Source organism: Macrobrachium rosenbergii, chromosome 21, assembly GCF_040412425.1.
Source record: "Macrobrachium rosenbergii isolate ZJJX-2024 chromosome 21, ASM4041242v1, whole genome shotgun sequence".
NCBI classification, from domain to species: domain Eukaryota; kingdom Metazoa; phylum Arthropoda; class Malacostraca; order Decapoda; family Palaemonidae; genus Macrobrachium; species Macrobrachium rosenbergii.
The window spans coordinates 49,196,631-49,210,728 of NC_089761.1; the positions used below are offsets into that span (position 1 = coordinate 49,196,631).

General features: G+C 36.9%; 1 protein-coding gene and 1 long non-coding RNA gene across 5 annotated transcripts in view; one reads left to right on the forward strand and one right to left on the reverse strand.

Moving 5' to 3' along the window:
• Positions 1–14,098, reverse strand: part of LOC136850178 (solute carrier family 25 member 45-like) — a 43,911-nt gene that overhangs the window by 18,459 nt on the left and 11,354 nt on the right. For 3 of the 4 annotated variants that reach the window (XM_067123813.1, XM_067123810.1, XM_067123811.1), the window contains 3 exons: positions 4,996–5,218; positions 3,016–3,145; positions 273–388 (listed from right to left, as the gene is read on the reverse strand). In XM_067123813.1, coding sequence (XP_066979914.1) covers positions 273–388; positions 3,016–3,145; positions 4,996–5,218 — 469 coding nt within the window. The remainder of the gene's footprint in view (positions 1–272; positions 389–3,015; positions 3,146–4,995; positions 5,219–14,098) is intronic. The other variant, XM_067123812.1, reaches the window with a different exon arrangement.
• The window catches only part of LOC136850180 (uncharacterized), a 59,712-nt gene that overhangs the window by 16,122 nt on the left and 29,492 nt on the right, over positions 1–14,098 (forward strand). The gene's annotated exons all lie outside the window — the stretch shown is intronic.

Genomic DNA, 14,098 nt, shown 5'->3' on the forward strand with positions numbered 1-14,098 from the left:
GGATAAAGGGAGTGTGACAAGTGATTCACAAAATGAGCAGCTTGAGCTCTTAAGAAGTATATTTTCATCCAGGTGTTGAAAGGTGGAGATATGCAAAAAGTATCAAGTGTACTAAAAATTAGTAACACTGTTAGTACATTAATGTAAAACAGTACCAAATGTACTAAAAATTATTAACACTGTTAGTACAGTAATTTCATTGTTGTAAAGCCAGATTGACTGGACAAAAATTTCTATTAGTACCCCTTTAATTTTTGTTTGTAGTCTCCTACCTGCTAAACCACCAGCCATCAACATAGCACTTGCATCCGCCTTTGACTCAGATCCTGCAATTCTTCGAAGGAAGTAAATGTAGAGGACCATGTAAATCCCAAATGAAGGTACATCCCTATGAGAGACATAGATTTAGTAATGAATAAAAAAATGGATGTTAGAATTGTGTACCTTTGTGGGATGCTTGGATGAATACAATGAAGTTAAGATGACTACGTAAGTTCAACTTTTCATCATAAAGAAAGTGAGAATTATCCCTTTTATGCAGATGGCAAGGACTAATTTGAAAGATTAAAAAGGTACCATGAAAATAAAGTATATTTGTTGCACCATACAAACAATAAACAGGTCAGTAACGTATGAGAATTATTTTCACCTGTTGAAATATTTTTCTTTTAAGGGGTATGATAGTCCAGTTGTGTTTTCATGTAATTAGATAATCATACTACACGTAAATATTCTAGAAACTTTGAACAACCACTTTATATTTGTATCTTCTCTTTCTTCAGAGGATACAAGAAAGAATTGGTAAATACAAAATTGTATAGTAAACAAAACTAATCCTAACCAACATTTTTTATATCATGTTTCCTGTTACTGCCTCATTCACAATTCATCTCTTCATGTTGATGGAAATATGTTTGAGAGTCATGGCTGAACCTTTATAGAAAATATCTTATGAGGTCAACTGGAAAATTTTCAGAGCTAAGTCCTACCATTTTGTGATATTTCCACATTAGTTGCTTGAAAGAGCCAAAGCCTTTGTTGGCGCACAGCCAGCTTAACCTAACAAGAATGACATGGTGTAATATAGTTTTAGCTTCTTTTGGGAAAGCATTTGAGCAAAAAATATGTATTTAATGCAACTCAACGGCTAAAGCTGTCAACCAGAGGCTCTCAGCAAGACATTTCAGTACACTGATCAATGGTGGCCATGTCACTTAAGAGGAGCACCAAGGATTGCTTACCAGGCAAACTCACTCATTATGTGTTGATGTCAGTCAAATAGAGAGGGTTGGAACCAGGAAGGGCATCTGTCTATCAAACATCTGCCAAAACCAATTATGAAATGAGCCGTTCAGTGAATGTTAGAATCACCTGGAAAAGGCTCATCAAAAAGAGTGACCCCAATCATGGATTAAGCTGAGAGGAAATCAGTCATAGGTCACATCTTTCTGCTCCCCATTCATTTCTGTTTTGGCCAAGTATCACGAGTGTTTGTGGATTAAATTTGCTCAGATCACTGCTCACTGAGTATGCATTTTTCAAAGTGCTTGGAAGATCATCTCTAATTCTGTATTTTGCCAGAAATAATTTTAATTTGGTGCTGTTATGGGAAGAGAAAAATCATAAACAGGACCAAATATTCATATAGACAAGGTCAACTGATATGCAGTTGCTCAGCTATCTTTGCTCATCGACTCTATGGGTTGTGGTCGGCTATGGAGTCAACAACCCAGCCAAGCTTATCCTCAGTTATGATACTCCTGTCTTTTTCACCATTCTTTCAACTGTTTTCTGAGCTTGGTTTTGCTGGAAAGGAGAGTCTTGGTGGTATCTTCCTTTTTGTGTTTTGTTATATTCTGTGAACTTTTTTTGCCTTATAGACGTATGGGCCAGTCTCACCAGCCAATCTTTTCACACTTTTCGAATAAAAGCAAACTGATTGTCAAAAAAAATGCTTCAATAGCACAGATATTTCTCCAGAGGAAGCAGACTGAAATGTGTTAAAAATGTGACTGGAGTCTTGAAATACCCTATTTTTGGCATCATGTGCCGTGCAGACTTCGAGACACACTCACCATTCCATCACGGGCTTTTACAGGTGCTAAACTGCCTCATTAGTCAATTAATCTAGAGCAGTGGGTCTCAACTAGCTCTGTAAAAATAATTGTGTACCATCTCCCTTTGAATAGTGATACAGAAGAGTAGACTTGAGATTGCCAATATGTTTCGTAAATTTCAATAATGCATTGTAATGAATAGCTAATTGTTTATTTTGATACAGTTTTCTTACTGTATTTCCATAAATTCTAGGATAAATGCACCAGCTTGTTACCAAAAATCCAAAAATCATGATTATCCTGTTAACCACCACCAATGTCATCACAAACCACCAAAGGTCCATGGCCAGAACTACTGATTTAGAGTATTAGGTTCTTCATTTGGTTGTCTGATAGATGGCCCTGGCAGACAGCTTCAGCTGTAGTTTAAGATGATGTCTCTGGTATGATAACTTGATGAAAATGCTTCACAAGAAAAGTCTGATTTAAATATTATCCCAAAAATATACTGTTTTACATGTCAAAGTCCATATTTTTTTTCTGCATAGTGGTATAACTGGAAAAATTTCAGCTTAATCCTTCTGCTCTCTCTAAATAATGAGATTCCTGTAATTTCCAAGTGGTGAATGGATTTTATGCCTGTAGTAATTGATTTGAGTTGAGTTGCATTTTAGTGATGATGGTTTTTTTTCCTGATGTACATTATAGGTTAATTCTAACTCTGACAGTATACAAGGTCTGTATCCTGTATTATGGGAAGGCTGGAATCACTATTGTTTTGTTGATTACAGGTCATATGCTGCTGCTGAATTTAATTACTTTTGTTTAGGAGAATACAGATAAAGCTAAGTAGCAGAATTCCTTTGTAAAAAACAGTTAGTAGCAAGCAGGAAAGGTAACATTTTCTCTCCAATCAAAAACGCACCTCAAGGAAGATGAGTGATTAAGGAATACTTACCTGTAAAGCATAGAATGAAGTCCAGTGTAACAGCCTCTGATACCACCCATTTTGTAGAGGTCTTTTAGGCAGGCTGTTGGCCCTTTGTAATGTGATTCATAATGTGCACCCCACACGCCTTGAATTGAGCCTGATACAGAAAGAAACGTGGATTAGGAAAGAATGTAAAGTTTAAAAGCATGGGCAGCCTTATTAAATAACTGCGTTGTTTTAAAGTAAAAAAAATGCCAAGTACTCAGATGCTTTTAGAGATAAGGCAGTTATCTACCTTCATTCCCAATACAGTATTTGTAACAAAATATGCTGCATAAATACACTGAAAAAAAAATGCAACCCTTTCTTTTTCTCTTAGTGACACAGTTCAATGTATGCACACGCATGCACAGTACATGTTACCCTTTTTTTTTTTTGCTTTGCTTGATTTACAGTACTGTATTTCATTACAAGTTTAGCTGACTCTAAGTATGATTATCACACACATCATAACAGTACACAAAAGATTAGTTTATGGCTGTTGATATTTCATCTCTGATCACCTTAAAAATATTTAAAAATGCAAATTTCATATGTAGGCAAGACAAAACCAAACAGGTTGTGGCAAAGTTCACCGACAGCATGGGATGAGTGTGCATACGTACATACCCAATGCATGTGATTGTGTTTATCTTTTGGTTTGTAAAAATAAAAAAAATTAGAAAATACAGCAAAAATATAAACAAGAATAATGTAGCATAAAATATAGAAAAAATGATGTACGAGTGTGTGTTATTGTATTAAGGCTTTAATGTAAACAGCTCAGTCATTTCTCTCTCTCTCTACTGTATCACAGTACTGTACTTATCTTTTAATAAAATGTGAATTGCTATATCATAAACATAAAAACACGAAACCAAACAAGCTGTATCAAGTCAGGTCTGCCTAGCTCTCTTCACCCATCCAAAACTGCATCCCCACCCCCTCCCAGCCATAGAAACTGCTCCCCAGCTTCACCCACCTTACAGAACAACCCCATCCTCTGGTCCTTCCTCTACACAGCCTTAGTGCCCTTCCTCTCCAAAGGCACCCAGCCATCTGACCCCCCAACCCATGAAAATTTCTCGAGGATTTCCCACCCCCTAAAACCCTTCCTCAGTTATAGTCTGAGTGTAGGCAGTGTTACCAACATTTTCTTGAGGCTGCGCAGTATTGCCAACCATCGGAGGGTTTTTTTTTTTTCACAATTTTTGAAATTTATATGTCATATATCTTGGGGACTTGATCCTTGGTCCAGGCATGTCGGATAATGCCGAGTTCCAGATAATGGCAATTACTGTATTAAATTTTAATTACCTTCAGTTATATATATAAATTATATATATACATATACTGTACATATATATATATATATATATATATATATATATATATATATACATACATACATATACTATATATATATATATATATATATATATATATATATATATATATATATATATATATATATATATATATATATATATATATATATATATATATATATACTGTATATAGTCATAAATAATCACTCAATATTGAATTCACTTTATCTTGGAAGTAACTTGATTTCAAAGGATTTTTGTAATAAGTGCTCCAACCCTGACCCGTGGGTTAGAACTGTAGTGACAGTGGCTTAATCAGTCAGCTATCAAGAGAGGTAGTTACCAAAGTGAAAGAGATTGCCATTATGCTATCCTAAATCTTGTTTTGGAAAATTGCATGAATAAAGCCAAGAAAATCTTTTATAATGGCCAGTTAGAAAAGGAACCAATAAACAAGATAGTTTGCCCTTCTTTTCATAGATGTTTTATATCATCCCGTTGTTGATAAAAATAAATGTGAGGATAATTCTGAAATATAACAGCACGTAGACCCGTGAACGATAAAACAGTATACTGTATCCCAATCTCAGAATGTAATTTATTTAATTTAACTGGGCTAGCTTTGGCGTGCAGGACTTACCTGTTTGCATCTGCATTTTAATCTTGACTAAGTCAACCGGGCAGGCCACCGATAGCTGGAAAACCCCTCCTGCGCATCCCGCCAAGCAGATATGCAAATAGGACGGTGCTTCTTTATCTTTGGACAAATACCTTAGGCAGTTGCCGTAGACGCCGAAGAAAATTGAATTTAAGGTTCCCGTTGCCAGTAGAGGAAAGCCCATACCTTTGTAAAAGCCTCTTACCTGGAAGTAGATATGTTTCAAATTAAAGATTTACGTATTTGTTCGGTGGCTCTATATTTTTATGATTTTTATCTATGACCAAACTGCACTTCGTTGAAGCTTTGTTCGATGTTCACGTATTCTTTTGTATTCTTTTGTTAGGCAGTGTTATATATATATATATATATATATATATATATATATATATATATATATATATATATATATATATATATATATATATATATATATATATGTGTGTGTGTGTGTGTGTGTGTGTGTATGTGTGTATTTTATACATATATATATATATATATATGTGTGTGTGTGTGTGTGTGTGTGTGTGTGTGCTATGCTGCTCGAGTCAGAGTCAGGGGAGTTGAAGGATTCCCTGTTTAAACGCGGCTGCCAGTCGTGAACTGGGTCCTTCGCCTTAAGGACTTCTCTTCGGGTGTTTCATTGACTTCATACAAATCAACGTTGCAATGCCTATGGTTATCATTGCCATTAATAACTAATGTGGCCTCAAGGGAATAAAAAACATTCTTCCAAGAAATTGATAAAATGGTAGAAATAAATTGACGATACGTTATAAATTTTCTTGAAAATCAGCCTCCTCCATGTAATGGTCTCGTCGTCCAGAGACCAGCAGGTTCAAAACAAAAAACAAGCAATTGGGCTGGAATGACTGACGAGAGGTGACAAGCAAAGAAGGATCAGAACAAAACGAAAAGAATAACCTTAAGATTAATTTATTACATATACAAAATAATATACATTATGTACGAGGGAGTCAGGTCCAGTTACAGACAGATCAAATAAACATACATATAATGAATTAATAACGAAGGCAGCAACAATCAAAATCCAAATAACTAAATCTTAAATAGTTCAATAAGCAATTCAAAGGGAGCATAACAATAAAAAATAATACATTAGCAGCATAATACAAAAACAGTCGGCATAACAAGTAATACAGGAGCAGTAAAATAAATGTTTCAGCATAACAAATAAAAATCAAGCAGCGTAATAAACAAGAGCAGTAAAATAAAAAAAAAAAAAACGCCCAAGCACCACACCACAAAAACAGACAAACTCGAAGAGTAGTCGAGACGATCACCACCGTCAACGAGGATGTAGACAAACAGACGAACACGGTCGAGGCATCGATACAGCCACTGGCTGCGGAACTGGAATACATCCACAAAGCAGATAACCCTGCTGCTCTGCTGTTATGAACCTGACTTACTGCTGCCCTGGACCTGACTGACACTGCAAAAGAGCTGGTGGCAAACGTCGCCTCGCACGGGCAAAACAAAATCACAGGAGTGCAGAAACTACAAACAAACAAACCACACAAGGCTGTTACAAAATTAAATTACAGAAATACCACAATGCCTTACACCCCACGAACTTCAAAATATCCTCTCCTGGATCTCAGGAAGGTCGATAATTACCCTCTTCATCAATGAACTCTGAGAGGAAACGATTTCTCAAGTTCCCAAGGTTGGGACACTGAACCAGCACAAAGTGCTACACTGAGACTGAAGGCAATAATACGAAATACACTTTCCCCTGAATGAATTCTAGGCATGGGAGAATTATGATACAAACTAAGTGATTCAGAGTACAATACAAAAATAAAAAAATATTTTAATCATCTGGAAAACAGAAATAAAGTAATAAATGGCTTTCTATTAATGGAAAATCAAGCTGCAATGATTTTCTTATCAGATCTTCCAAGGAATCTGCCTTCCTCTTCTGGAGAGGACACTCCCCTTCAAAGGTGCCCTCAAAGAACTAGCCTCCCTAAGAAGCCCTTGGTGGGGCCTGCTTCCCCAGCCTGGCAGGATGCCTGCTTTCTTCGAGGAAGCAGCCTCTGGGTTGGACCCTTACTTCAAGGCTGCCCTCAAGAGACTGGTGAACCTTGGGGGCTTTTGGGCCTCATCCTTGAAGTCCTTGGGCCCTCCCCAGGCCCACTTCCCCAGCCTGGCAGTATACCTGCCTTCCTCTGAAGCAGCCTCTGGGTCGGACCCTTCCCTTCAAGGCTGCCCTCAAGAGAATGGCGAGCCTTGGGGGCTTGTGGGCCTCATCCTTTAAGTCCTTGGGCCCTCCCTAGGCCCACTTCCCCAGCCTGGCAGTATACCTGCCTTCCTCTGAAGCAGCCTCTGGGTCGGACCCTTCCCTTCAAGGCTGCCCTCAAGAGAATGGCGAGCTTTGGGGGCTTTGGGCCTCATCCTTGAAGTCCTTGGGCCTCTCCAGGCTTGCTTCCCCAGCCTGGCAGGACACCTGCCTTCCTCTGAGGAAGCAGCCTCTGGGTCGGACCCTTCCCTTCAGGGCTGCCCTCAAGAGACTGGCAAGCCTTTGGGGGTGTTTGGGCCTCATCCTTGAAGCTCTGGGGCCCTCTCCAGGCCCGCTTCCCCAACCTGGCAGAACACCTGCCTTCCTCTGAGGAAGCAGCCTCTGGACCAGACCCTTCCATTCAAGGCTGCCCTCAAGAGACTGGCGAGCCTTGGGGGCTTTTGGGCCTCATCAATGAAGTCCTTGGGCCCTCTCCAGGCCTGCTTCCCCAACCTGGCAGGACACCTGCCTTCCTCCGAGGAAGCAGCCTCTGGGTCGGACCCTTCCCTTCAAGGCTGCCCTCAAGAGACTGGCGAGCCTTGGAGGCTTTAGGACCTCATCCTTGAAGTTCTGGGGCCCTCTCCAGGCCCGCTTCCCCAGCCTGGCAGGATACCTGCCTTCCTCTGAGGAAGCAGCCTCTGAGTCTGACCCTTCCCTTCAGTGCTGCCCTTAAGAGACTGGCGAGCCTTGGGGGCTTGTGGGCCTCATAATTGAAGTTCTTGGGCCGTCTCCAGGCCCTCTTCCCCAGCCTGGCAGGATATCTGCCTTCTTCCGAGGAAGCAGTCTCTGGGTCTGACCCTTCCCTTCAAGGCTGCCCACATTGTTCAAATGTCAATGTTTAATAAGACATATTGGGAACAGAATTAATGAGTTCATATGGAATAATTCTCTCTCTCTCTCTCTCTGTGATGTGACATTCTCTCGGTGAGACGTAATCATTCATGGTCTGGATAATCTACCCGATAATCTGGCGTCTTACATACAATTAGCGAATGAAATATAGCTAAAAGTGTTCGTGAACTATCGGTGATTAGCTTAATATCAGATTAGAGTGATAAACCGTCTAATAAGTTGTGTACGAGTGAATTAATAAATTCTGAAAATCATGGAGGAGTCAACCAATAGTGGCAAAAGGTGGAGAAATCTTGCATGCATAGGAGATATTCAATATGATGAATTGGCAGGAAGGGAACTTGGTTTTGCTGATCGTGGAGATAAATTGCAACATCGACCAAAAAGATGTGAAATCATTCACAGACATATTGAAAGGATACGATCCTTCAAACTGGAGCAAATCTGTAGAAAATATAATGAAAATAATAGAAGGATACCAATGAAAGTTCAGGTTATCAAAAGACTTATAAAGAAAATCTACAAAAATCAACACATTCCATCAAAGAAAATAAGTACGGTGGAATTAGTGAATATATTGATTGATGCAATAGGCAAACGGATGCCTAAAGCATGTAAACTATGTAGAGTGTGGTATAGCATTGTAAATCCACAAAACCTGATTAGGAAATGCTATGCTTGCCACGTACTGACACACCCTTCATGTGCTGAAGTTGAGCAAAATAGAAATAAGGACACAAAAATATTTTTTGCTCAACATGTCTAGTATGGATAGACAAGGTCATTAAATCAAGACTTAATGTACAGATTGTGGAGGATGAAGAAGATGAAGAGGATGAAGAAGAGGAAGAAGAGGAAAATAGAAAAGAAGAAAATAAGACTGAAGAGAGGGAAAAGATTAATGAAAACAAAGAACAGGATAATAGTATGGATGCAGAGAAACTCATAGATTCTACATATGAGGCAATACAGCAACATACTTATGAAGAAATAAATTATGACATGATAAATCAAAATAAAATCCCAAAGAGGTTGTACCCGGATCTCCATACTGATGGGAAAGAACAAGAAAAAAAAAAAAGAAAGACACAGTATGCACCCTTTTGAAAAAGAGGGAATTGCAGGTTTGGTGAAAGATGTTATTACAAACATCCCAAGATATGTCACAATTATGAGATATATGGCAAATGTGCATATCTAGATGGCTATGAAGAGGAATGCAGCGATCTACATCCAAAAATATGTAGAAAATGGAAAGAAGGAAATGGATGTAGGTTTAATAAGAAATGTAGGTACATGCATCCTGTAGCCATGAAAAACCAAAATCAAAATCAAATACATATAAAAAAATCAAGGTAAAAATGAAACAAATAAAGAAAAGAACAAAGATCATGTGATGAAGGCAAAAAACAAGCCAACAACACATTATGAAATGTCAGCACCACGATATGAGCCATCAGCACCTAGATATAGCACAAGGAACAAGCAATGTATCTATGATGCTGGGGGATGGTGCAGATATGGAGATAAGTGCAGGTTTATGCACAAAGTGAATAAATATGAAGTTGGAAGAACAAGTATAATGGAAAAGTTGGATTTTTAATGTACGAATTTCTGGAAATGAAAAAAGATCAACATATCAGAACAGGAAAGAGACATGGGAAAATCCTTATTATTACCCATATTAGATAATGAAGATAATACGCAAACCATCATAGTGATGAACGCGCAGGGTTTAGTTTCGAGTAACTCAAAAGAAAGATAGAGTTCTTAGAAGAACTAACCCAAAATGAAAAATAGAAATACTGAAATATAAGTGAAACCTGGTATTCCCAAGAGACTGGTAATGATGACCAGATAAAGGGTTTCCAAACTTATAGATCAGATAGAAAAATTAGAAATCAAGGGGAAACGCGATATATGGGAGAGATGCCAATCAAGGAAAAATCTGTGAGAAATATAGTAACACAGAATGTGAATTAATAATGGTAGAATTTGAATATGAAAAATTAGTGAACATTGTAATATATAGACCCCTAATACTAAAGAGTTTGACATAATAATTGAAAAATTGGATGAAATATGTAGAAATCACAAGGACTGGACTATACTCCTAACTGGAGACTTTAACTTTCCTTTTGTAGAATGGAAAGAACGAATAGGAGACTGTGGTTGTATTTATACATATAAAAAGAGAACAATAGTAGTGCAGAAGATAAGAGGCAATTTGAAAAGCTATTAGATATGCTACTAGAGCATAACATTCAGCAAATAAATCACCTACCAACAAGAAAGGATAATATTTTAGATCTAGTATTTGTGAACGAGGTGAACTATGTTAAAGAAATAATAGTATATAACACGAGTATTTCGGACCATAATGTCATAGAACTAACAGTCCGTTCCAGAACATATGAAAACAGAGAAAAGCAAGAAACGAAAAATGGGAAGGATATGGAAAATACAATTTCTATAGTAAGAATATAAATTGGTCAAAAATAAATGAAGAATTAAACAAAGAATGGGAAAATATATTTGTAAGTGATGATATACAGGTAAATACCGATATATTATATAAAATATTAGGAAATAGTGGAAAAATATATACCGAAGAAAAAAAAGTAATCATCAGTCACGAATTCCAAGAGACAGAAGGATCTTGTTCCAGAAAATTAGAAAGTGGAAAAAAGCTCTTGCAAAAGAAAAGAATGCATGGAAAGTGATGGAACTAAAAAGTAAGATAGAAAATGCAGAACAAAAGATTATACAATCAAAAGAAAATGAAAAAGGGAACCTAGAAGAAATGACACTACAAAATATCAAGCAAAACCCTAAAATTTTTATTCATATGCAAAAAGATGAATAAAATAAGAGTAGAAATAGGCCCTCTAAGAATTGAAGGGCGATTAACGAATGAAAAAAGGAAATATGTAACATATTAGCAGAAAGATATAAGAGTGAATTTACACCTAGAATTGAAAATGAAGATAATGATACAGAAATAAGAGATGAAAATACTGAATACTTATCAGATATAGATATTACAGAAGCCGATATTGTGCAGGCTATTAATGAAATTAAAAATGGATCAGCAGCAGGACCAGATGGAGTACCTGTCATATTGTTAAAGAAAGTGGTTCATTCAATCGCAAAGCCGCTAGCAATATTATTAAGACAAAGTATAGATACAGGCAAGATTTATGATGAGCATAAATTAGCATATATTACTCCTACTTTCAAAAGTGGTTCAAGACTAGAGGCAAGTAATTATAGGCCTGTGAGTCTGACATCTCATATTATGAAAGTATATGAAAGGGTAATAAAAAAATATAATGAAACATTTAATGAAAAATAGATTGTTCAATATAGGACAACATGGTTTTTTGTACCGGAAAAAGTACACAAACCCAACTGTTAGTCCACCATGAAAGCATATATAAAAATATGATAAATGAAAAGATACAGATGTGGTTTACCTAGACTTTGCAAAAGCTTTTGACAAGGTAGATCATAATATATTAGCGAAAAAATTAGAAAACATAACATTGTTGACAAAGTAGGAAGATGGATAAAAGAATTTTTGCAAAACAGAAAACAGATAGTGATTGCAAACGATGAGAAATCGGATGAAGCTACGGTAATATCCGGTGTACCACAGGGTACTGTGTTAGCTGCATTGCTGTTTGTGATTATGATTGCAGACATAGACAGTAATGTTAAGGACTCAGTAGTAAGAAGTTTCGCAGATGACACAAGAATAAGTAGAGAAATTGCTTGTGATGAAGATAGGAACTCGCTACAAAGAGACCTAAATAAAATATATAAATGGGCAGAGATAAATAGGATGGTATTTAACTCTGATAAATTTGAGTCAATGAACTATGGTGATAAAGTAGGAATGCTATATGCATATAAAGGACCTAATAATGAGACAATCACAAACAAGGAAGCAGTTAAAGACCTTGGTGTGATGTTGAATAGGAATATGTTATGCAATGATCAAATAGCAATTCTATTGGCAAAATGCAAAGCAAAAATGGGAATGTTGTTCCGGCACTTCAAAACAAGAAAAAGCTGAACACATGATTATGCTTTATAAAACGTACGTACGTAGTCCACTTGAATATTGCAATATAATATGGTACCCACACTACCAAAAGGATATTGCACAAATAGAGAGAGTGTACAAAGGTCATTTACAGCTAGAATAGAAGAAGTTAAGGACCTTGACTACTGGGAAAGACTACAATTCTTAAATTTATATAGTCTTGAAAGGAGAAGAGAACGCTATATGGTAATTCAAGCATGGAAACAGATAGAAGGAATTACCGAAAATATCATGGAACTAAAATTATCAAAAGAGCAAGCAGAGGTAGATTAATAGTTCCAAAAACTATACCAGGAAAATTAAGGAAAGCACACAGGACATTAATCCACCACGCACCAGCATCGATAATGCAGCGTCTATTCAATGCGCTACCAGCTCATCTGAGGAACATAACAGGAGTGAGCGTAGATGTGTTTAAGAATAAGCTCGACAAATATCTAAGATGCATCCCAGACCATCCAAGACTGGAAGATGCAAAATATACCGGAAGATGCGTTAGCAACTCTCTGGTAGACATCAAAGGCGCCTCACACTGAGGGACCTGGGGCAACCCGAACGAATTGTAAGGTCTGTAAGGTAAGGTCTCTCTCTCTCTCTCTCTCTCTCTCTCTCTCTCTCTCTCTCTCTCTCTCTCTCTCTCTCAGGATTCCCAAAAAGGCAATAGTTCTAACTGGTATAAGATCACCTCTCATATAGAATTCTTTTGGAAATAGTTTCTTGTTAAAGTTCTGATGTAATTAATGTTGAAGTTGTTTAACAAGAGTAGTATTTAGTGTGGTCCTCATGATGCAGGTGGTTCATAGCTACCACATGAGGTTAATTAAACACTTCATAAATTCTAAAGTTGAAGCGAGTTATATTTATAAGACGTCTTCACTACTCCAGGATCCTGTGAAGTCGTTTTCACAGGATCCTGGAGTCGTGAAGACGTCTTCATGAAGACTTTGTAATCCAGTGGGTGGTTTTCCAGCTGAAGACGGCTTCACATGATCTTGGAGTCTTTAAGACTTCACGGAGATGTTATAATCCAATGGGCGTTTCTCCATGAATGCTTAAAGATCTGAAGACGACTTCAAAGGATCCCAGAGTAGTGAAGACTTCTTATAAATATAACTTGCTTGACCTTTAGAATTTATGAAGTGTTTAATTAACCCCATGTGGTAATTATGAACCACCTGCATTAGGGGAGGGGAAGAGGGAGGGAACACACACACATACATAAAGGCAGCTATTAAGGAAATTAATATATATATATATATATATATATATATATATATATATATATATATATATATATATATATATATATATATATAGATATATATATGTATATATAATGTATATAGAGATATATATAGATATAGATATATATATTATATATATAATCATAAAGCTACAAATGTTGCTTAATATAAAATTCATGCTACCTCGGGAATATCCCCGATGGGGAATTATGACCGAAGGGGAATTTATAAGTGGTAAATGGATTGGTACTGCCGGGTCTCGATCCCTCGACACAGATATTTATCCAGCGATTTCAGTCGATGGTCTACCCACTGAGCCATCAAGAGACCGTTAACTGGAGTCGCTGGATAAGTATCTGTGTCGAGGGATCGAGACCCGGCAGTACCAGTCCATTTATCACTTATAAATTCCCCTTCAGTGATAATTCTCCATCGGGGATATTCTCGAGGTAGTGAATTTGATATTGCATTGACATTTGTAGCTATAAATGATTGTATAAATAAATATATATATATACTGTGATATAAAAATTTAATATATATATATATATATATATATATATATATATATATATA